Source organism: Vanderwaltozyma polyspora, genomic scaffold (genome assembly GCF_000150035.1).
Source record: "Vanderwaltozyma polyspora DSM 70294 KpolScaffold1018 genomic scaffold, whole genome shotgun sequence".
NCBI classification, from domain to species: domain Eukaryota; kingdom Fungi; phylum Ascomycota; class Saccharomycetes; order Saccharomycetales; family Saccharomycetaceae; genus Vanderwaltozyma; species Vanderwaltozyma polyspora.
Genome location: NW_001834694.1, coordinates 411,263 through 435,023, shown reverse-complemented (window position 1 = coordinate 435,023; position 23,761 = coordinate 411,263). Strand labels below are relative to the sequence as shown.

General features: G+C 35.0%; 9 protein-coding genes and 1 non-coding gene across 10 annotated transcripts; 3 read left to right on the top strand and 7 right to left on the bottom strand.

Moving 5' to 3' along the window:
• Positions 1–88: 88 nt before the first annotated feature.
• Positions 89–958, top strand: YAP7 (Yap7p; the record flags this gene model as incomplete). The annotated part of the gene is made up of 1 exon (XM_001647437.1): positions 89–958. The coding sequence occupies one exon, from the start codon at positions 89–91 to the stop codon at positions 956–958; it is 870 nt and encodes a 289-aa protein (XP_001647487.1).
• Positions 959–1,175: 217 nt separating this feature from the next.
• GAS5 (1,3-beta-glucanosyltransferase) lies at positions 1,176–2,633 on the bottom strand (the record flags this gene model as incomplete). Its single annotated transcript, XM_001647436.1, has 1 exon — positions 1,176–2,633. One exon carries the CDS (start codon positions 2,631–2,633, stop codon positions 1,176–1,178), a length of 1,458 nt encoding a protein of 485 aa, XP_001647486.1.
• A 1,144-nt stretch (positions 2,634–3,777) lies between these two features.
• Kpol_1018trna5 lies at positions 3,778–3,850 on the bottom strand. Its single transcript has one exon. It is a non-coding gene; the product is annotated as a tRNA-Thr (tRNA).
• A 2,371-nt stretch (positions 3,851–6,221) lies between these two features.
• Positions 6,222–7,088, top strand: Kpol_1018p167 (D-hexose-6-phosphate mutarotase; the record flags this gene model as incomplete). Its single annotated transcript, XM_001647435.1, has 1 exon — positions 6,222–7,088. One exon carries the CDS (start codon positions 6,222–6,224, stop codon positions 7,086–7,088), a length of 867 nt encoding a protein of 288 aa, XP_001647485.1.
• An 865-nt stretch (positions 7,089–7,953) lies between these two features.
• On the top strand, positions 7,954–8,577 carry VPH2 (Vph2p; the record flags this gene model as incomplete). The annotated part of the gene is made up of 1 exon (XM_001647434.1): positions 7,954–8,577. The coding sequence occupies one exon, from the start codon at positions 7,954–7,956 to the stop codon at positions 8,575–8,577; it is 624 nt and encodes a 207-aa protein (XP_001647484.1).
• A 124-nt stretch (positions 8,578–8,701) lies between these two features.
• On the bottom strand, positions 8,702–9,670 carry OAC1 (Oac1p; the record flags this gene model as incomplete). The annotated part of the gene is made up of 1 exon (XM_001647433.1): positions 8,702–9,670. One exon carries the CDS (start codon positions 9,668–9,670, stop codon positions 8,702–8,704), a length of 969 nt encoding a protein of 322 aa, XP_001647483.1.
• A 2,150-nt stretch (positions 9,671–11,820) lies between these two features.
• Positions 11,821–14,358, bottom strand: Kpol_1018p164 (uncharacterized protein; the record flags this gene model as incomplete). The annotated part of the gene is made up of 1 exon (XM_001647432.1): positions 11,821–14,358. The coding sequence occupies one exon, from the start codon at positions 14,356–14,358 to the stop codon at positions 11,821–11,823; it is 2,538 nt and encodes an 845-aa protein (XP_001647482.1).
• Positions 14,359–15,899: 1,541 nt separating this feature from the next.
• Positions 15,900–17,570, bottom strand: SSH4 (Ssh4p; the record flags this gene model as incomplete). Its single annotated transcript, XM_001647431.1, has 1 exon — positions 15,900–17,570. One exon carries the CDS (start codon positions 17,568–17,570, stop codon positions 15,900–15,902), a length of 1,671 nt encoding a protein of 556 aa, XP_001647481.1.
• Positions 17,571–18,119: 549 nt separating this feature from the next.
• YPK1 (serine/threonine protein kinase YPK1) lies at positions 18,120–20,156 on the bottom strand (the record flags this gene model as incomplete). The annotated part of the gene is made up of 1 exon (XM_001647430.1): positions 18,120–20,156. The coding sequence occupies one exon, from the start codon at positions 20,154–20,156 to the stop codon at positions 18,120–18,122; it is 2,037 nt and encodes a 678-aa protein (XP_001647480.1).
• A 786-nt stretch (positions 20,157–20,942) lies between these two features.
• Positions 20,943–22,652, bottom strand: Kpol_1018p161 (uncharacterized protein; the record flags this gene model as incomplete). The annotated part of the gene is made up of 1 exon (XM_001647429.1): positions 20,943–22,652. One exon carries the CDS (start codon positions 22,650–22,652, stop codon positions 20,943–20,945), a length of 1,710 nt encoding a protein of 569 aa, XP_001647479.1.
• Positions 22,653–23,761: the final 1,109 nt, after the last annotated feature.

Here is a 23,761-nt window from a genome sequence, read left to right as displayed (position 1 = left end):
AGGTGCTATCTTTTATTTTCAAGGTTGGGCAGCTACGGTAATCCTCGATCCAGTTCCATTAAAAAGAATATATTTCAAAGGAATAATAATGAACCAATCTACGAACTCAAAATTAGTCAATTTAGAACCTAGAGGTGATGCTAAGTCTCAGTTAGCTATGTCTAGTGTACATGTTTCTAAAAAGTGGTTATTGCCTCCGAAATCATTAGGAAAGGCTAGGTTCAAACAAATGTCACATAAAAAGGCAATTGAAAACCCAATTAATAGTGATGTCGTATCCACAGACGTAGTTTCAAAGAAAAGACAACTCAATAGAGATGCTCAAAGAGCTTTCAGGGAAAGAAAAGAGAAGAAAATACAAGATTTAGAAGATACAATAGATACATTGCAAATGTTAGTGAAGTCGTGGGAAAAAAGGTATAATCAGATCGAGTTAGACCTTAAAATAGCCAAAGAACAAGCAGATGAATTGAAAAAGGAAAACATATCCTTAAAAACAAGCTTGGTGGTTAATAATGAGAAAACCAGTAATATGAAAAGAATTAGAACAACAAAAGTTGTGAAACAACCTGGAGCTATATCGAATAAAAAATTAAAGGATATGATTAATAACTTTACACCTATCAAATCAGTCTCATTGAAGAAAAAGACAGACAGTTCCTTGGAAGAGACCCATCGTTCAATAGATTCAATTGGAGTTGTTGAAAGATCAAATACCAAAGTAGTAGGTATTAATGAATGTGGATTTTGCTCTGATGATACACATTGTGTATGTAAACAGGTGTCCATAAATAATAGTAATAGGAGTGAAATTATTGATGGTGAGGACACTGGTTGTTCTAAAAACTCGTCCAATTGTTCCCATTGTGATGATATCGAAAAATCTTGTATAACTTCAAATAATATGGCTACTCAGCCTGACAGCGAATGGATTGTTACCAACTATGAGCATGTATAGGAGATAATTAAATCAAGAATTGCATTTAGTTACGACTTCGACTTGTTGTATTTGTATGTGGATAAACTTGATCAGACAATAATATTGAAGTACATATCTCTCTTCGATTTCAAAACCTTAACTTCGAGTCAACAATTATTAATTTTTTTAAATGTTATTTAAACATGAGAAGGTATAAATAGAAATACGATTATATAAAGTACTTAATACAGGTATCTTATAACAATAAAGTCCAGACTTGTGCTAGCATTTGGATGAAGAATGGAACTTGGATTGTGTTAGCGTAACCCTTTGAACTGCTAGAGGAACGAGAGGAAGAAGAACTGGAACTTGATGCAGAGCTAGATTGGGATGAGGAGGAAGTTGAAGATGATGAAGAGGAGGAGGAGGATGATGAGGAGGAGGAGGATGATGAACTACTAGATTCAGAAGTTGAAGAACTAGCTGATTCAGAGGAGGAAGCATCAAGATCTTCAGCATCATTATGACAATCGTTTTGGGTAGATAAAATAGTACCTAAAGGTGTACCAGCACCTGAAGTGAAGTAAGCAGATGCGGCACTTGGCATTTCTGGTAGAGTGTTATTGGCTTCCCACACATTCTTTTGGAAATCTGGACAAGTTGAATAATTGTTGGTAGTAGAATATCCACCATCATTAGCTGGGTTGGAAACACTGCTGTATTGACTCTTTAAGTTGTCATAATCTTGCAACAATTTGACAGAATCAGAACCAGTGATTTCGACTAAACCATAGTTATTGGTTTCATTAGAATATTCATAAACCAAACCACCAGAGAAAACAGAACTCATTCTTGATGAGTAAATGGCCTGAATTTCAGTAAATGGTCTTGAAGTACCTGATTTAATTTCATTACAACCAAATTCACTTAAGAAAATTGGGACAGAATAACCACTGTAGATTTGAACCTTTTCAGCGTAACCAGAGGTTTGGAAGGAAGATTGACCACACCAAGAGTAATCATTAACACCAAACATATCAATTCTGGCATCAGCGTCATCACCACAGTTGAAGTATTGAGCAGCCAATTGTCTATTGGAGGCAATATCTGCGGCAGAATAACCAACAGGAATAGATCTGTATTTTCTAGCCTTGATATATTTTTTCATATCTCTAACAACAGCTTTAACATAAGTAGCAGTGTTGGTGGTATTAGAAGTATTGATGACTTCATTACCAGCAAAGAAACCTAAGACATTATCGTATTCAGCAAATGCATCGATAGTAGCAAACACGTTTTGTAAGTAAGCGGCATTGTATGAACAAGAAGGATTAATTCTTGAAATGGAACTACCTGGGGTGTTAACATCCAAGATCAAATAGATACCAGCATCTTGTAACATTTTCATACATTCTGAATGATCCAGAGAGTTATCGACGGTGTAAACTCTGACAGTGTTAATACCCAAGTTTTTGAATACTGGGATATCTCTACCACAAATGGAAGTATCACCTAGAGGATCAGTTAAATTGGAGGAACCACCTGGTTGGTAATCAACACCACGAATATAGAAACGTTCACCAGTTTCTGAATTGAAGAAAGCATTACCAGTGACATTGATAGGAGCAGTAACGTTAGCAGTGGCACCAGAGACAGAAGCAGCTTGGAAGGCTGTTAAAGCCAAAGCACTAGTTACCAAACTTTTAAATAGCATCTTTAGCGATATAGATACGGTTAAAGAGGTAAAATATAAATCTATATATGTATCCTATATATAAGCAAAATATCCTCAAATAGCCTACTCTTCTAGCAATCAAGAATTGTAATATAAGTATTATATAAGTATCAGGAAAAATTAAATTCTGATGACGACATCACAGGATCAGAAGTATATATAAGGATAAGTAAAACTAAAAAAAAAAAATTTTAAAGATCGATGAACAACAGGGTATCAACAAACAGTTTATGTGGGCCTCACCGTTACCTATATTTCCATCTCGAATTCGAATTCGAAATCAAAATAATTTGATCTCAATAGCAGAACTTTAACTATTTACAGGAAGACAAGAAGGAAAAGTAACGATATCCAACTAACAGCTACTAAGGAAACTCAGTCGAAAACAGTTTTAACTAACTATTTTCTTTTTTTGCTTTTAAATACCAAATAGTAAACAGTAAATAACAGTCCAAGAACGACCTCTCGATGGATCTCATTCAGAAGAGAAGAGAATGTTTAAGTAAAGATTCCCACTAAATAGAGAACGCTCCTCGCGTTTCGAAATCTTTCAATATCTCTTCAATCTTCGAATTGAAATTGCCTCGAGAACGTACGTTATTTAGTATGAGTATTTGTTGTTGGTAAGCGTTCCGTTTTTGCCGGATTGATTATTGTAGGAGGGTGGAAGGACTTGGAGCTGAGGTATTGAGAGAGGTGGAATGGGTTTGGATGAGGATTAAATCTCAGCTTTGAATCCAAATCTGAATCTCAGTCAGAACCTGAATCTTGAGCTTGAATTTTGGGTTTGAGAGTTTTGTATGAGGAGGAGTGGTGGACAAGTTTCTTTCAGGAATATTTATTATGCGGCCTGTGGTCTCGTAAGAGAAGTGCATTTTTTTTCGTTTTGTATGGACATGGGTTAAAACGCTGCAGTGTTTGATTGCAAGTGTGATCGAAAGATAGTAATGATCTTATTGGCTTGTCTTGTTGTGGTGGGAATGAGATGTTCGAGTGAAAAAAAAATAATGTATATATATAGTATGTTTGTGAAGTATATTTTTGATGTCTTGTAAAAGAGTGTTGAAAAAATTTTAGAGTTTCAATATCGAAATTAATATTGAATTCGGTACATAAAAATATATGCTTCCAACCAGAGTCGAACTGATGATCTCCACATTACTAGTGTGGCGCCTTACCAACTTGGCCATAGAAGCTTTTTAACTTGTAATTTTTCGCCATGTAATACCGTGAACATGCTTAGAAAATATTAATCACGTGCTTAAATTTACCACGTGGATACCGCTGAGTGTATTATTTCGAGACTATTTCGAGGTTACTTCATACGAACCTTGAAGGTGAAGAAATATGTGTCACTACAAGAATGTTGTTACATGCTATTAACATTGATATTTAAAGAGATCATTGTATATTATTGTATATTATTGTATATTATTGTATATTATTTAGTATCTTACTTTGTACATAAAAAGATATATAGAAATTTATTATTATTAACAAGTATATTTACTTTAACCTACAGATCTCCACCCTTAAGATCCTATAGAATAAACGCCTACCAGCCTTCATTCTAACGTATACTAAATTCAATATACAACTAAATAATAATAAAGGCCAAATAATACATGAGTTCTAACGATAATTCATCAGGCACATCTTTGTATTTAAGATACGTATTGAAGAATATATAGATTAGTTGGTTAGTCACAGAGAAGATGAATAGCAGGGACAACTAGAGACAAGTCAGCAAGTCAAGATAAAAAGTCACAAGACCCAGATACAGGCCACTTAAAACATATAGTCGTTGATAACACAATAAATATGTATGTATGTGTCAGAATTATGAGGTAACACGTGATATATACGTATTACGACATTATTCATATAGGATAAAGAAATGTTACTTTACACGAAAGTGTTATTTCTGACGTTAAAACTTTTCGAACACTTATATAAGAAATGACAAGATCTTAATCGACACTTGTCATGTTAATTATATTCCCATGTGTATATTATATACTTTAATACACCGGATCAATATCAACTTATTAAGAATGTCCTTGCAAACAACTAAACAATCTACTATTATTAACGATTCTGTAAAGAATCCACAACCCTCTGATTCTCTACAGTATGTATGTATGTATCTATCTATCTATCTATCTATCTATCTATCTATCTATCTATATGTACAAGAGTAGGCAATGGTCTAATTGACCCAAGAGTTAGATTATTTCAGTTTGTAGTATGGAATTTTACATTATTTGGGTGATAAAATATCTTGTAATCTGATACGGACTCTCTCAGCTATGAGTCTAGAAGAATAAAGCTACTAGTAAGTAAGTTTAAGTGAGTTGGAGGAGAGAGGATAATTTTAAGCACCGTCAATGTAAAATATTGTTATATCTTCCATTATCGAAATCGTTTACTTTTTACAATTAGAAAGCTCAAGTATGTTATTTTACCCTATTCATCAACCTATTGCCAGGTTAGCATTTGCCAATTGATAAATTTTGTAGGAATCATACACCACTGAACACAGATACTTCATCTATTATTCATGATTATACATAAACAAACCTTGTAGTCTCTAACTTTCTGCAATTACTTAACATCGAACTAACTTCAACTCTAGTTAAAAGTTTAAACAATACATACGAAGTCAACGTAATAACGATCACATCAATTACTAGATTAAAACTAAAACACACAGTAAATATTATCAACACAATAAAATCATAGCATAACGTTATGGGGCAAGCATCCCAAACTACTAATCTTTTAAGCCCTGCTTCAAAATCAGATAAAGTTAGGGCCACCAAACCCATAAACTTTTCACTTAACAATCAATAAGAACAATAACTAAATTAAGCAATTGCCAATTGAGTGGTAACAGAACACATTGTGATGTATTAATATCAGTAGGTTTGTTATAACTAAACCAAAACCTCTTGCATCATTTCCCTATAACGCAGGCAGAAATATACCAAACCCTCCCTACTATCTAATTTCGGTAGAGGATTTTTTGGTAAGGGGAAATTTCGTTTCGAAGACACCGCTACTGTAAAGTAGCTATAAAGCAAGGGTTAGTTCGAAATTGTTCTTTATTAGAATCGTATTGCAACAGGTTAGAAAGACGAATCCTGTATAATTCAATCCAGCTCAATTCAAATTGACCCCCCTTGTTAATTTTGGTAAGGAATTGATTCAATTGGATTTGATTTGATTCAATTCGATTCGATTTAATTTTATTTCCCATTAATAAAACCTTCCTTTCCCTTGTAAAAACCGTACCAGTTTCTTGAACTTGCTGCAGATTGTTGAAGAATTGGTAGGATCAGGTTTGGATACTCTATTGTTTCTCATTTTCTAATTGGGATTATTTATATATTCCATATATAAGGGGAAAGGATATGGTGGAATGTAAGGAATTGGGATGGGATTGGATTGTTCTGTTAATAGTCTTGTCAGAAGCTTCTCTTGTCTAGCTAAGTAAAGGTTCTTTATATAAGAAATCTCTACCTTCTACAACCAATCGATAAATCACCTAATCTTTTTTATAACATAATGTCAATTCAAGAAACTGATTCAGCTGTTACTTTGGTTCATCCAGAAAACCCAAATACTTCTGTCACTATTTTGAAATACGGTGCAACAGTATACTCTTGGAAGTCCAATGGTAAAGAAAAGCTATGGTTGTCTACATCTGCCAAGTTAGATGGTACTAAAGCTGTTAGAGGTGGTATTCCATTGGTTTTCCCAGCATTCGGTAAGAACACTACCGACAAATACCTAAAAGACTTGCCACAACATGGTTTTGCAAGAACTTCTGTTTGGAAATGTAATGGTTTGGTTAGATCACACCCACCAACAGTTCAATTTGAATTGAATGAATCTATAGCTGACGAAAAATTGATCAAACTATGGCCTTATAAATTTACAATTAAGTATAATGTTGAATTGGGTTCCGATCATTTGAAGACCTATGTTGATATCTTTAATGATGGTCAAGAAGCTTTTGATTTCAACTGGTTGTTCCACACCTATTATAAAATTAATAACATTAACGATGTCTATGTCTGTGACTTGAAAGATGACAGCACACATGATAACATAACAGGTAAAGATGCCACCGAATTGAATTCAAAAGTCATCATTGGTGAAGAAGTTGATAGAAGATATCTAAACGTGAAGACAGTTAAGCCTGTTCATATCATGGATGCTAAGAGTGGTACCCCACTTGTTACATTGATTAGAAGTAACTTGCCAGATGTTGTAGTTTGGAACCCATGGATTGAAAAGGCTAAAGGTATGGGTGATTTCGATCCAAAGGATGGTTATCAGAACATGTTATGTGTTGAACCTGGTTACATTCATGGTTTGGCTACCTTGAAACCATGTCAAAAATGGAGCTCTTACCAATATATATATTAGGTATATAGAAGTGTCAGTACTGTCTATTCCGTAGAAACATCAAACCTTATGTCTTTTTAATTAGTTCATCGGCTCTTATATAAAAACTGGGTTTAACCATAAAGTTAATCGAGTTGAAATTGTCATGCAATATATAAGTATATTTATTACTGAAGTAGTATTTTTCAACTAGATGGTGTGTCTCCTTGTGGGCAATTGAATTGTAAATACCTTTAAAGAGATCCTTCGTATTCTTTGTTAGAACCAAGTTGAAGTTCTGCAATTGTATTAATACGATAACGTCATAGTACTACTGCTTCTCAGGAAGTGGTCTTTTCAATAACGTATATAAATTAAATGGCATATGTAAAAAATTGTGAATGATTAAATCGAAACAATTGGAACCATGCATTCCGGTAATAACACTTTGATAAAATAATTTTAATTGACAAAAATAAAGTAATAATTTTAAACTTAAAATACATAATTCATTAAAATATTAATGTCGTAATTTAACGGTAAAATTAATTATACTCTTGTCTCAAATCAAACGCAATAGAAATTTATAGATACAGCTAAAACTTCCAAAAACAATAGGTATATTGTAATAAATACTTATACAAACAATTCCAATCTTTTTTATACCTGTTGGTGTCATTTCCTTGTATGTTGATTTTATTTAGTTAGTTCTTGAAATTTAAACCTTTGCCAAATTTATATTTAACTGCTTAAATTAAAGTTTCAAGAAGAAAATATACAATAAGAGAAGAATCTGATAAAACTAATGGTATAACACAATTTATAACATCTAGAAAGTTATTGAATGATATAGAAGGGTGATCTAGGGCATTAAATCGAGACTATCGATATAGATATAGTGTTGAGTATGTTCGAGATCAAGTTGAATGAAAACATTTCCAAGTTTTTAAACGGCTTAGAATGTGTTGAGAATAAAGATGAGTTAAAGAAGATACTAGCAAATGATTCAATTAGTATGAATTCATTGTTAGAATTTTATAAAAGCAAGAAAAGTACTGATGATATCACTATGAGCCAGTTATTGTGTCCATTAGACTTTAAATACAAAGAGAAAAGGATTCCTGGAAGTGATTATAGTGAGGAATTCAGAAGTCAATTAGAATACTTGAAAACTAAACAGCAAGAGGAATCATACCAAGAAATGTTGAATAAAGAGAGGATCAAGATTAATAGAGATGATGACTGGGTATCACCATCGCAAATGAATAAACAGATCAAAGAACAAGTAACAACGATTTTTAATATCATTATAAGTGTAATATCTGTAGTTACCGCTATATGGTATTGGACAAATTCATCAATGAATATATCTGCTGAATATAGAATTTTATTATGCTTGTTTTTTGGGTTACTGGTATTAGTTGCAGAAGTTGTAGTTTATAGCAGTTATTTACGAAAAATTGAGGAAGCAAAAAACCTGGAAAGGTCCAAATTTGAAAACAGACAGATAGTGAAAACGATCAAATTATAATCTTTTCAATACTTCATTTGGACTATAATATATTTAAACCAATTTATAATTAATTAAAAAAAAAGGATGCATTATGATTTTACGAATACTCTATAAAAGTTATTAATTAATTACTTGATTGATTCTAGTCATGCCCCAATATTTTCTTCTCTACTGAGTAGACTAGTTTCATTGTCTGTTCCATGAAAGTCAAACATAGAATTGTATGAGGCGCTATTCTGAATATTTGGGCTTCAAAACCTTTGTACAATGCAGAAACACCTTCAATTCTTACAGTTTTAATAAAACAATCTATTGGCCCCTTATATAGGTCACCTTTTTGGTTATAAATTCTTGTTAAGATAACATCCCACGGATTCATTACTACAGCAACCCCCATACCTGAAATGGTACTTGCCGTTAAATGTAACAGTGGTCCATCTTTCATCAACCTATTTTTTAACAAGAAATTCTTGGCGGTATTGTAGATAGGCAATTGAACAGAAGAACCAGCACCTGTTCTTAGGATAGCCGCATCAATACCACGGTACAATCCTCTAATACCTTCGGATCTATAAATAGTTTTTAACCCATCCCAAACTCCTCTATAATGTGTTTGTTCACCGATTTTAAATGCTTCTGAGTAAGATTGCAATCTAGTTTTAACCAAAAATAAAGGTGAGCCAATAACTGCACCAATAATACCAGAAGATGCACCAGAAAATACGTTAACTGCCACACTCTGTTTCTTATGTGGATCTTGACCAGGGAATAGGGCCCTGTTTGAAGCAGTTCTTATAGGTTCATAAAACCCTAATCTTGAACCATTTAAGGCAATCTGATATATATAAGCAGCATTTAAACCCTTTTGCAATGCCATTATACCCTCATTTCTGAAAATTACACCAACACCTTGAATTGGATTTTTATAAATACCTTCACCTACAGCAGCTAATTCACCTTGTAGTTGCATTCTAATTTTCACCAACTCAATTGGATTTGTAAATGTCACAGCAATACATGCTGCTATACCACCAGCAGTGAATGAACCAAATTTTGAAATCTTCTGAGCAGCAGTTTTCTCCACCACCACTTCTTTTTTTTCAATTGCCATTATTATATATCAAAATAATAATTAGTTGTATCCGTAAGTTTAATTTTATATTTATCCAAATAATCTCTTGTTCAACAGTGTAATATATTCACTCCTTGGACAGAACTTTAACTTCTTCCGGATAACCCTATAGCTATTTGAACAATAATTTACGAATTCAACCCGATTCGAATAAATTTATCTAGATGGATGAATTGAAGTCCTTCTTATATACCTGCTAAATTCAAAAGCTGAGTCATTAGTTTCAATTTCCTTGTTATGACAATCAGAGATGAGCCTGTTCAAGTTTGATTAAGTTTTCAACACTTGAATTATCCTTATTATATTAATTATGAATCATAGTAATGGTGTTGTATGATACCGGGCCGGTTCCGGAAACGTTCGTTGTCAACGATGACGTATACTCACAGTCACGTGTTAGGGATGGATTCGTGGAATTCATTTCATTATGTAGTAAGTCTATGAATAAGGTGATCCAACAATGAATGGCATTGATGAGCACATCCTTGACATATGGAGGTCCATAAGTAACAAAGTTTTTAGATACATATGTATCTTTTCAATATAAGCTTAATCTTGTGATTATGAGATGAGACTTTTGGGACAGGACCACGATGGTTCTTAAAAAGTGACACACAGATATTGTAAAAGCTGTAAGTGCCATGCATCCAGTGTAACTTATTAATGTATAAAATCATATGGGAGTTTAAACCTGAGATACTTAGACAAGTGCAATGTCCTGATAAACCACATTTATTTCAAATTTTGAGATGGTAAGTATTAGACAATCCAAAACTGACACTTAAAATTATCAATTAGGAAATATATCTATTCAGAATAGATCATTGACGTAAAATTCCTGATAATTCTTGTATGGTCATCACTTAGGCATTAAACCTTCATGTTCCACATCCTTTCAACCCTTTCAATCCTTTCAATCCTTTGTTTATTCTTCTTAGTTTCATTCTTCTGCTCAATTACTATGAATAAGTATAGTTTAAGTTTTGTAATATCAGGTACCAAATACACTGCCAATATTTCGAATAGGCCAATATATGGACCATATTTAAATATCGATTATACATTTGAGTAATGATAATAAGAGGTCAGAACCTTCTTTTGAATCATTTCAATGAAATTTTTACTCAGTGTATGGCACTATTGATTAAACATATCCACTTTACTGAAAAATCTAGTTATTTTAGCCTTAGAAATCCTAAAATATTATTGTACTTTAAACTTCTAATGGTAATTCACCAGGTATTCATCTGTAATATTTACTTGCAAGCACGATTGACCTTCTCTAAATTTTCCTTCGAATAATTAACGTGTACCCATTATTTTAAATGAAACATGTTACTAGTATGATAATGTGGCATCATATAGGATACTATATATAACAATATTACAAGAACTATTAGTAAGAAGGACTCATTTATTTATAGACTAGCCTTCAAATAATCAATGTGAAGAAATCTTATACGTTCAATGCTTATTGTTAAGGTTAATTCGTATCAAGTTAGTTAAAACCAATCACAAGTAACATACACAATCATGTGACTAAACCTAAAAATGACTGATCTTATAGTTAAACCTTGCGAATGTCACTTGTATCACCACTTCAATTCCAAGATCATCAAGTAATCTCATCTGATTACAGCAATATTTTCTCCAAATTTTTAATTGATTACTCCTTACATTATTTCTATAACAATTAACCAGTACATGAAAGTGACATATTATTTCATCATCTTATCCAACATCTGAGGTTTGCATTTAACTATGATAGTACAGAATATTTTGATGAAACAAAACTTTTTTTAAAGTTTATCTTGATAAAGTTTTACCTAAGTCAATTCAATCTTTGCTTAATCTCGACAATCTACTTCTCAGTTTTATGAGCCTAGTGTCACTATTTTCACCTAAAAATTATAACTCATAAATCGAATTCCCCTCTACTATTTTACATCACTTCATTTAACGCATTGTAATATTTATCAAGGTCAAATAGACTTTTAATGACAAGCTGACAAATTGTTTGAAATATAGTTAAAATATCAATACCTCTTAGATACAGTTCACCAATCAACGTTAAGTTCTTGTTAAACTTGGCTAATTACAGGATTTAAATAAATATGCTAGTTAATTAATTACCTAAAACTATTATAAACTGTATTACAGTCTGTACAATAGTATGCTCCTCCCCCCGAACTTACATCATCTGGACGGAACTGGAATCTAGTACCATTACAAACGTCACATAATGCGTTCGAGGGAAATTGTTTAAATTGAGAGTCAATGATTAATGTTGAACTCGAACTAATCGATGGTATCTTTTTAGCTGGCGGTGGGACTGATGAATTGTTACTTTGCGTTCCAAATAACGAAGACTTAATAGTGCCATTTGGAAGAAGACATGATTTTTGAACGTCTAACGATAGCGAATTTGTTCCTTTAGTAGTGCTGTTATCAGCCTTTGATGAAGTAGAAACAGAGAGGTCTAGACGACTTAAATCTTCTTTGAGGTTATTTTCAGCGTTAACCAGTTTTTGTAAAATCATCTTACGTATACGTGATGGTAAATCAACACGGAATACTCTGATTATACCCAAATTATCAGTTGACACTATCACTGTACCAACCACCTCAATCATGGGAGGTAAAGGTGATTGGCCATTTAAACTAGTCTTACTGGGTACAGAACCTGTAGAAACAAGAGTTGTAGCAACTGCAGATTGACTACTAGGTGTTGATCTTGTAGGGCGGAGGTTCTTCTCATTAGAGTTTTCTAATTCAGTAAAATATTCCATCGATAATTCACAAATAAAATCGTTTGAAAGAGATAATGTTTTCATAACTTCAGGGGGTGCAATCACCGCTGTTGTAACTTTCCCTAAATGACCACGAAACGAAACATATGCACTATTCCTAATGGTATTATGCCCTTTATATTTAAGAACATTGGGTATATGTAAATGTTGTAAATGCGTTGCCTCAGATTTAAGCTTCTCACCAAAATCGCATGACTTACGTATTGTACTTTTAATGAAATTCTTAATGCTACTAGATCTATGGATACCACTTTTGGGTATTGGCTGAATTGCATCTTCTTCGACATTTGTTTGTAAAGTCCATCCATAAATCCATTGGTCATCACTGCCACTAATAACCACAGGTCTATTTGAAACTGTAGCCAATTGTGCTTGATGTTGAGTGGATCCACTGTGGAACCCTTTTAAATATTCTAATAATTTTCTATCTGACAGTCGTATTACTCTAATTCTTGAATCATCACAGGTAGCCAATATTCTTAAAGAGTCTATTTGATCTGGATAAAAACATTGCAAACCAGTAATACGCGGACCTTGACGTTTCAGTTGTATAATTGGTGGTTGTCCAGGACCTTTTGATAATTCATGCCTTTCTCTAACATGAAATGCAGATACAAACGATAAACCACGAGTTTTCACTACATGAATATAACCGTTTAAAGTTCCTACTACTGTGTATTCTGAATTATTAGGAGATAATGAAATTGCTGTTATTAAATCTTGACAGTCGTATTCAAAAGATACTTCTTCATCTAAGATTGACCATACACGCAATTTATGGTCAAGACATCCTGAAATGAAGAAACGATCGTCATGTGGGTGGAACCTTACTGAACTAACGAAATCTGGATGTTTGAAAGTCCTCAGAGAAACAGCTCTATCTGGATGCCATAATTTAACAGTTTTATCCATAGAAGATGTGAGAATAAATCCATTTTTTGACCAGTCTAAATCTAAAATGTCTTGAGAATGTTCTTGAAATACTCTAACTGGGAGTGGTTTAAAAACGGGAGCAAATAAATTGACTGCTTCTTTAATATCATCAAAGGTATTTGTAAGTCTTCTACTTTCACTATCATTAGAGTTTTGATAAGCATTGGCCACTTGTCTTCTTCGTATCACATTTTGTACATTTGCTTGTTTTGTTGATTCCTGCATACCGTTAATTTCCCATCTCTCTACTGGAGAGCTAATCACTTTCCATATTCTAATACATCCATCTTTACCAGCAGTAGCCATAAGTTTCCCATCTTTGCTGAATTTTGTAACCCAAATAGCCCTTGAATTATCTGTATTTTTATTTATAGTGTACTTCCCATTCGAATCATCGAAAGCCTTTAGTTCTTGTGCCATGAATAATCTATTAAATCTTGTCATATCCCTTCTTTTCTTATATACCTTAATATACGAAGGCTCTCTCAGATGTTTTTCCAATTGGGATTCATCGATTGAGCTGAACCAATACATCCCATTTCTGGAGTTGAGATACTCAGATCTGGGGATGGATACCAGTTTCCGTTTAACCTTTGACAGGGTTTTTGATAACTTTGGTGCGGTGAGGGAATCTATTCCTTCCTGCCCTGCAAGGGTATTATTGTTTTGGCCATCCAACGGGAGAGTCATTCTAAACATCAGAGGTTGGATATCCGCAGGGTATTCGTCAGACAATCTTCTATTCCTCGACTTTTCATATACTTTAGGATGCATGAAGTTATCACTATCATTCTCCGATTCAGAATTCGAATCAATATCTATGGAGCCACCACTGTTGGACCCAGCACTGATGGATCCGACATCGTAATCTGACATGTCGGGATTTTTTATAGTTGGTATGGGCAATACTTTATTCACATTCATATCTGATATAGAGAACCTCAGCGGAAGCTAATTACCAAATCACTAACGTAATATCAAGTTTCTATATGTATATGACTATCTATATATATATATATATATAGAAGCCCAAAAAAAAAAAATTTAAATCAAATCAATAAATGAGGAAGCAGGATATGAATATATAGATGAACGTAATGCTAATTTCGAAAACAAAACGAAACAAAACGAAACCAAGAGACTCCTTGGGAAGAATGCAAAATACGCCCTGATTAATCACGAATATGGAGTGGGCGTATACCCAAGAATAAGTATAAGTATATATATAATAAATATATGAATATGAATATATTTTATATTACTATACTAACCATATTATGTGTACATGAAATGAGCCTGTAAATAAGCCATTTGGGGGCATATTTATGGTAATGAAGCAGGCCCCCAAATAAGTTTACTTAAATAGTCAACCGTCTAGTTAAGTTGAGTTGAGTTGAGTTTATTTGTTTCGAAACTTGTTTGGCCTTACCTCAGCCGTTAACATTGCTGAAATAGCAGTTTCGAAAGAGTTGTTTGGAAATGAGAGAACGGGTTTCGAAAATTTGCTGGGCGTTTTGTCTTGACTGGTTGTTGTAATGTTTTCTTATTTCTTCTTATTTCTTCTTATTTCTTCTTGTTTCTTCTTGTTTCTAGTTTCTTGTTTCTGGGTTTTCTTTCAGGGAGGACAGGACGAGAGAGCAGCGCTGGACGATGTGAGGTGGTGGATTTCGAAATGGATCAAGAGATGTTCCAGTTGGGCTGGAGCGGACAGGGGAGGGATCTGGCGACGATAACGGCGGACCCGGTTCCGCCTGGGGGGAGATTCCCGCGGGCTGAGCCGGGCGTTAGGGAAAGAGGTTTGAGTAGTCTGTGCTGGTGAAGGTGAAGGTGCTGGTGAAGGGGTAGCGAGGGTAGGCTCGGCCGAACGTTTTTTCTTGGGCTGGAGAGGGTATCTGCTTACAGAGTGAATTCCACGGAGATACTCTTCTATGCCCAGCCTGTTCTGTTTATGGAGTCGTGTCTGGCGATTCCTTCTCAAAGAGGTATGGTGATGAAGCTGTTTGAGGCCACCCACGGAGGCGGAGGGGTCTTGCATGGGCATAACCAAATTCAAAACTACCAAGAGGTTGTTGACAGTGGTGTCAGCAGACCCATGGTGGCTGCTCTCTCTGAGACGGTTTTCTTTTCAGTTCCTCAGGTGTTCTGTTATGTTATGTTCGTCTCTTCCTTTTTACCCGGACTACAATCATGGACCGGGTAAAAACACATATACCTTGGGCTAATTTTTCCCCTGTTCCGTCCCTCTCTACGTCCATCGATGTTGATAACTGGAACCTTATGGATGACAACCTGTCGATTAACGCCGAACGCCTGAATATCTCATTCCAATCCATTTAGGGAACCTTAACCGTATTTGTATTTCATTTCGACCTTCTGTTAATGTATAAAAATAAAATTATGCTAGATATGTATATGTATATGTATATGTATTTCTATGTATTAATTAATATATTATATTATATGCTCTACTTTCTCCTTTTGTTGCGCTTGTTACGTTTCTTGTTGTTGTGGTTCTTGTTGTTGTTATTGCTGGTCTTGTTTGGTTTCGTTGTATTGGCTGCCGTCTGGTTGTGCAGTATCTCGTCTGCCGGATCCTTCGTTGTGTCGTTGTTCTCTCTGTCAAACGCCGACGACACTCTCTCGTAATCGGTTGCTGCCCTGGCACCCGCATCTTGTGTCGTGGTTACTCCACCGTTGCCTTCTGGTAGCTCCTCCGCCTCTAATTGGTGGTGACCTTCATATATGTGAATGTCCCCAAAAAACGAATTACGGTCTCCTTCTTCAAACCCATATTTAGGTGGCATCTCTTCTCCCTTTTGGATAATCGCATTGCGTTTGATTTCATCACCGTTATATGCTGGTGGTATACCTATCTCTCCAAGAACACTCCCAAACCCATACTTCTTAACGTTGGCTTCAATGAATACGAACCCAACTTGTCCCAAGTTCACTTGTAATTCAACTTCATCGGCTGCAACTGGGGTTAAGTTTTCTGGATCGTAGACCTTTTGAATTGCATCTGGCAGTTCAACTTCGCGTCCTTGCGACAGCGCTTCTCTTATATCGACATTATCTGGATCTTCCAGCAATCCGTCCTTAGTGTAGGTCCTAGTGTAGGATGCGTTCAACGCCCCCAGACCAACAAACAGATCAACACCAACATTATGCGTCACGTCCATCATCTTCTTACCATTATGTGTTATAAATACTGTACCCATCTTATACCTATACCCAAACCCAACTACATCGCCCTCTTGAAGTCGAGGTAACAAGGTTGAGGCGCCAAACGGATTGTTAATACGCAACTTACCAGTGGATTCGTATGCTATGGAGTATCTGGACATTCCAGGTATTCTGAAATATGGATACGGACATGTAACTAGGCCGATACTAAAAATAGTATTAGAATTTGTAGGGAATTTGAATATTTTAACCTCAAAGTAAACTGCCTCTTTCTTATTGAATGGAAGTGGATAATTTAATAAAGTGGATGAGCTCTTGTTATACTCCGTAAAAGTAACATCTAGCTTATCCTGTACTAAAAAGCTAGGTAAAAAATTACCATATTTATCAACATTATCATTAATACTTGGATAAAAATAATAACTTTGAATACCACGATCCTTGATGAACTGACGATCTGAGGTGTTCAAATACGTCCCAAACTCCTTAACCAATGGTGGGTTCAAATTCTGAAATTCTCTAGACCTTTTATATAGTTCAATTTCAAATTTCGACATCTTGGGAAGCTCTTGTTCTTCTTGTTCACGTAAAGCTTCTTCATCATCAAACTGACCAGGACTACAAAAAGTAGAATCTAACAATATGCCACCACCTTTCTTACCAAAAAACGTATGAATACCAGTAACGCTTGAACTCGACCCTTCACCTGTCTCTTCATCATATTCGGCCTCATCAGCACCACAGAACATAACATAAGCTGCAGTAGCCACTAAAAGAATCATCAAAAGAGCAAATGTAACCGATAGACTTATCAAAAATGCTAAACTAACAGTCTCATTATCATGATCTATCGGTGGGGTTACAGGATATGGATCATCAACAGGTAGAAACGTCCCATATATCACATTTTTTACAGCCTCTTGGCCACTAATATCTCCTTCAATAATCATCATATGGACTTTAACCAAACTAAAAAACCATAAAATATCCCTTCAGTAGCAAAAATAGAATATTAATATAAAGTAATTTCACTAATCAAACCACAACTTCAACCTTATATATCTATTAATCATGAAAACATCGAAATCATTAATCAAATCCTATTATACATCAGCTCAACTAATTTTTTATCCCTCTCTTTTGTTAAAATATTCGTTTTTCCCTTATTAAGAACTGGCATCGCCTCAAATTACGTCAGGCTTTAAAGTGGGTGAAACCAACCAACGATGACAATGAGATGAGATGGGTATTGATTGATTGACAATTTAATGAATTGGTTAAATGAATGGTTGATTCTAATTAAATGTATGAATGAATGTATTTTATATATTTATTGGGGGCAGAGACGGGGGGAGGGGGATAGAAGAGGTTTAATTCGCAATTTTTCTAGTAATGCCTAAGAGAGTTTAGTTGAGTATATATTAATATTTGAGTTGATTTAGTTGATTTAGGTATATCTATCTATATATCTATATATATAGGGTTACTTAATTAGATGACTTCTATCTGATGCTTCTTCCTTGAGCCATTGAACTACCTAGTTGTTCGTTTCCTACGTATGTCCAACCTCCAAATTGTTGTTGAACACTTTCGCTTAGGAACTCATCTACAACACTGTCGATTGGTTTTTCTCTAGTAAATTCTTCATCGAAATTACTTGTGTCAACTGAACTTACCACTGGTGGTTTATATGGTGGGATGTAACCTTTCATCCATAGACGTTGCCATGATAATTGACTGAAGAATGGATGACTTTTGATTTCTTGAGCACCGTTATAACCCAATCTTCTCTTTGGATCTCTGCTCAATAATCCAATTAGAAGGTCTTTAGCATCTTTATCAAATTCGTCAGGGAATCTAAGTGGTTCTTGTAAAATCTTCTTGTACATTTTAGGGACATCTTCATCATAATATGGTGGTAAACCTGTTAACATCTCATATAACAAAACACCCAGAGTCCACCAATCGACTACTTTTGAATAACCTTGTCCTAGTAGCAGTTCTGGAGCTAGATATTCTGGGGTACCACAGAATGTATCGGTTTGATCTTTATCTTTCATATTCAATTTACATAAACCAAAATCACATAATGCAATGTGACCTTGATAATCTAACAGAATGTTTTCAGGCTTCAAATCACGGTAAATAACATCAAATTTGTGCAACGTCTCTAAAGCACACAACAATTCAGCTGCATAGAAACGGGATCTTGATAGACTAAATCTACCTTCTTTTTGTAAATGGAAAAACAATTCACCCCCATTGATAAATGCTAATACTAGGTATAACTTTTCTGGAGATTGAAATGAGAATTTAAGTGGTACGATGAATGGGCAGTCTACCTTTGATAGAACTGTTCTTTCCGCTAGAGTGTGTGTAACTTCAGATTTAGAAACGATGTAGGCTTTTCTAATTGCTTTTAGAGCATAAATTTTTTGAGTGTCTTTTTTTCTTACTTGAATTACTTTACCAAAAGAACCTTTACCAATGACTTTCAACAAATCGAAATCATCAATAGACAATGGTTTATTCTTAGAAGGTTTATAGTCTACAGTTAAGCATATCTTTCCCAATTTATTGTCTAAAGTGACCCAATGGTGACTATATAGTCTAATGTTAGCAGCTGAGTCGATCTTTAAATTAACAGGTAATAAGAAGGAGCCTAATTGGATGTCTTGATTTGATTTTATCTTCTCCAAGATATTTTTCAAATTTTCATCTTGCGATCCGTAAGTTTGTTGCCAAGATTCTGAAGGCAATAATATCGATGGGATTCTACCGAAGATATCAATTTTCAAATTTGGCAACTTTCTTGTAACATCAAATACTGATATTTTATTAAATGTAGGACGCGTCATTGTACCATATTCAGGTTCAATAGTAGCAACAGTGTTATCAAATTCTATAGTGAAATAAATAAGGGGATTTAAAGTTTCAGAACCGGGAAGTTTAACAGTGGAAGGAATGAATTTTGTATAAGAATCACCAGGAAGGACAATTTCTTCACTTGAACCTTGTTTTTCCAATGATAAACGGGCTAATTGCGACGACAACAAATCAGCCTCTTCAAGCAACCCTCCATTAGAAGATGAAACCCCAGAGTTTAAAAGCTTACTCAACACTTGCTGATTTGAAGTGATAGGGAAAGGTAAAACAAACCCATCCCCTTTGTAAACTTTCACCGTCATTATCCCAGAAGAAGAAGTATCTGTATTTGGTTCAGAACTTACACCGTTCCCAACTTCTAAACCATTGGGAGTAGACTGTTTAGTAGCCCTGTCACCTTCAGTAGAAGCTGATGAACTACCATCCTGAGATGCCCTCACAGAAGCAACGTTCGAAGAGTTCCTACCAATACCAACACTTCTCTGTTCAGTAGAAGAACGTACTCCAGAACTAGAATCGTCACGAATAGAAACATCAAGATCACTAGTACTATTATCACCACTGCCAGGCAAACCTAACCCACCTTTATCATCACCAATCTTCTCATCCTTAGACTTCCCAAACCTAAACTTAGATATCTTCCACGAATGCATCCCTTCTTAACTGAGATCTATACTGCCTTTAAACACCAAAATATCGTATTTTATATATAAAATGTAAATTATATCCTTACTCTCCTTGTAAAACGCACCCTCGATTAAACAAAACAAAATAACAATACTAGAATCACACTTTAATTGCACATCCACTACACCCAAACAGATTAAACAACTCCCATCTCAAATAAATCTGTCTACTCTTAAACATCAAACCTTTACTGCTCTTATAGACCCACTTTATATTTTCCCAATCCTGATTCGATTTCGATTTCGATACTTCAACGACAGAAATGACGTATAAGTTGAGGAAAGCTGATGTGATGAGCTTTAAAATGGATGGATTGTTAAAGATATGATGGGAAAGGGAGGGAGGGATGGGGGAGGAAGATGAATTGAGCATCAAGGGAGTTGATCTATATATTATTTAATCGTTTTATTGGATTTTCTTGTGTCTCTTTTGGTGATGTGGAAGAAGGTTCCGATCAAGTAGTTTAAAAAGTGAAGGAACTGGCAAAGTCACATTTACCACTTCTGATAGAAGATGATATACATTGAGTGTCAGATTTTAAGGTCAAGGGGAGATTAACATTTTTTCTTTGCTTTGTTTTGTTTTGCATTGTTTTGTTGGTTCGTAACGTCAATTTTATTTATCGTGTGTATATGTATAGTTATAGATATATGTAAGTGCTAACTATATAATAAGGAAGGGAATTCCACTGGGTACAAATATATAGAGATATTCAATGTGTCGTCATTTCTCTTCTAAATTGGTTGTAGAGTTTAGGTCTTGACTGTTGGTTCTTCAGTGCCGATAAATTCCTTGAATTGCAAGAATTTGATGACACTGTTTAGTACAGGCTTCAAGTAATTTTCAGCTGATTCTTGATACTTGGATTTATCGTCAGTGTACTGTTCACAGTACAATCTGATGGTAGCACCAGATGAGCCGGTACCTGAAAGTCTTAATACGATTCTGGCACCGTTAGATAGTTTGAAGTATAAACCTTGGTGGGCAGAAACTGATCCGTCCAAATCGGTGTATGAGAAGTCACCGCTTTCAGTGACAGTCAATTCTGGATTGCCTGGGAAAGGAGCATTCAATGTCTTTGGATCATTAGCAAAGGCCTTCAATTTTTCAACTACTTTGTTGGCATCTTCAGACATTAAGTTTTCGTAATCGTAACGGGTGAAGAAAGTACGACCATACTTTTGCCAGAATTCGTGTTGAATTGTGGCAATAGAGGCATCTTTGGTTGGGTTGTGCTTATTGTAAATGGCTAAGATGTTCAACCAAGCAACAATGGCCCAGACACCATCCTTTTCTCTAATATGATTGGAACCAGTACCGAATGATTCTTCACCACATATAGATACCTTTTGGTCATCGAACAATGCACAGAAGAATTTCCAACCAGTTGGAACTTCGTAGCAGTTCAAACCCTTAGCTTTGGCAACACGGTCTAGAGCACTGGATGTTGGGAATGATCTGGCAACACCGTAAATACCTTGCTTGGCAAAATATGGGATTTCATCGGCATATTCACTGATAATAGCAACAGAATCACCTGGTGATACAAATGCTGGACCTGCACCGTATATCATATTTCTGTCACCATCACCATCAGAAGCAGCACCAAATTGAATATTTTCTTTGTCAACTCTTTCAACTAATGTGTGTGCATATGTTAAATTTGGATCTGGGTGTAAACCACCGAAATCTGGCAATGGATGCCAGTTTTGTAAGACTTCATCAGCTGGCAATCCCAATTCTTTTACGAAAATAGCTTCACCGTATGGACCGGTAACACCATTCAATGAATCAAATAACAATTTCCAGCCTTTAGTTTCACGTTGTTTAGTAACAAATTCCTTGATCAACTTAAAGTCAAAAATTTCTTTCAAATAGTCGACATAAGCTTCAGTGGAATCGATGATATCAACCAATAATGGTCCATATTTAATATCAACGGCAATCTTTGAGGTATCCAATTCTGGCAATCCTTCAATGACCTTATATTCGGTCAATTTCTTGGAGGCTTCCCAAATTGCGTTGGTAACACTTTCTGGAGCTGGACCACCATTAGCCAAATTGTACTTGATACCAATATCATTCTTTGGACCACCTGGGTTATGAGAAGCAGTCAAAATGATACCACCGGTACATTTTTCCTTGTAAGATCTAATGACATGAGAAGCAGCTGGTGTAGATAATATACCATTATGTCCAATAATCAACTTGCGTACACCATTGGCACCTGCAATGGAAACAATCTTGTTCATAATAACATCATTGTAATAACGACCATCACCACCAACAACTAGAGTAGCACCCTTACAACCTTCTGGAATAGCATCCATAGTGGCTTGAATAAAGTTTTCAGTATAGTTAGGTTCTTCTGCGAATACCTTAGTCTTCTTACGAAGACCAGAAGTACCTGGCTTTTGATCTTGGTATGGTTTGGTTGGAATTGATTTCACTTGGAAAGACATTGCGGTTTTAAAGAATTAACCTGATTAGCTCTGTAGTTATTGATTAATATACCTCAGCAATAGCCAAAACGAACAATTGCTATATATATTGACTACGATTTTTCACAAAATGTGTCGCTGATTTTATATGTGCATTTAATAAGAAGACATCACAAGAAACAGACAAGAATAGGATATAAATCCAAGTGAAACAAATGCTTTAAACTTATGTCTTATATATAGACCAGAAAACAAGGAATACGATCAACGTAAACTAAATCAGAACGAAGGAAACGTTCCCTTCTAATCCACATTGAATCATTATAACTACTACTACAAAACTGCATCCTTTCTTGTCCCTTATATATTCTATGTTTGTGTGGTAACAGTAATATTTAAAGCGGTGGTGAGACAGCACTCTCTCTCTCCATATACTCTAACTACAATTTATAAATATATCAATTGAATCTTAAGGATGCCTACAGTAACAATGAAATTTGCAAATACTACCAGCATCTTATAGCTAGCCCCCCACTACCACCCCCCATTGACGAAACCTCCTTCGAATAAAACATCTAAGAGGTTAACGTCCAACCAGAGGCTAGTACGACTCAAGATATTGATGCAAATATAGTGGATAGTTAAAACAGATTTGAGCTATACAACCCTCATATACCAAGAACAAGGGAGGGAGGGAGGGGGGGTGGTTGTTCTCTGCTATTTGTTCATCAGATATACATCTTCGAAATAGCTTCTTATGACAATATCACATATAAGAAATCTTGTAATGGATTCGAAATCGAAATCGAAATCGAATTCGAATTAGAAAACTGATACCTCTCTCTACAAAACATGGTGTGTGTATATGTTATCTGTCATTGCTAGAAAAGAAGTTACTGCTAAGTACGTTCTTGAGTTTACTTGTTTCTCTTTGTATCTTTGTCTAGTGTTGGATGTGATATGATATGGTATGGTGTGTAATCAAAGTAGTAACCTGTAGTTGAGGTTGTTTTATGATAGTTCAGAAGACCTAATTAAACACTGTTTACTGGGAGACAGGTGCTATTTCTATCATGAGACGACCATGTTTTAGCGTAAAGTTGCTGTTTGTTTGCTTGTTTCTGGGGCTT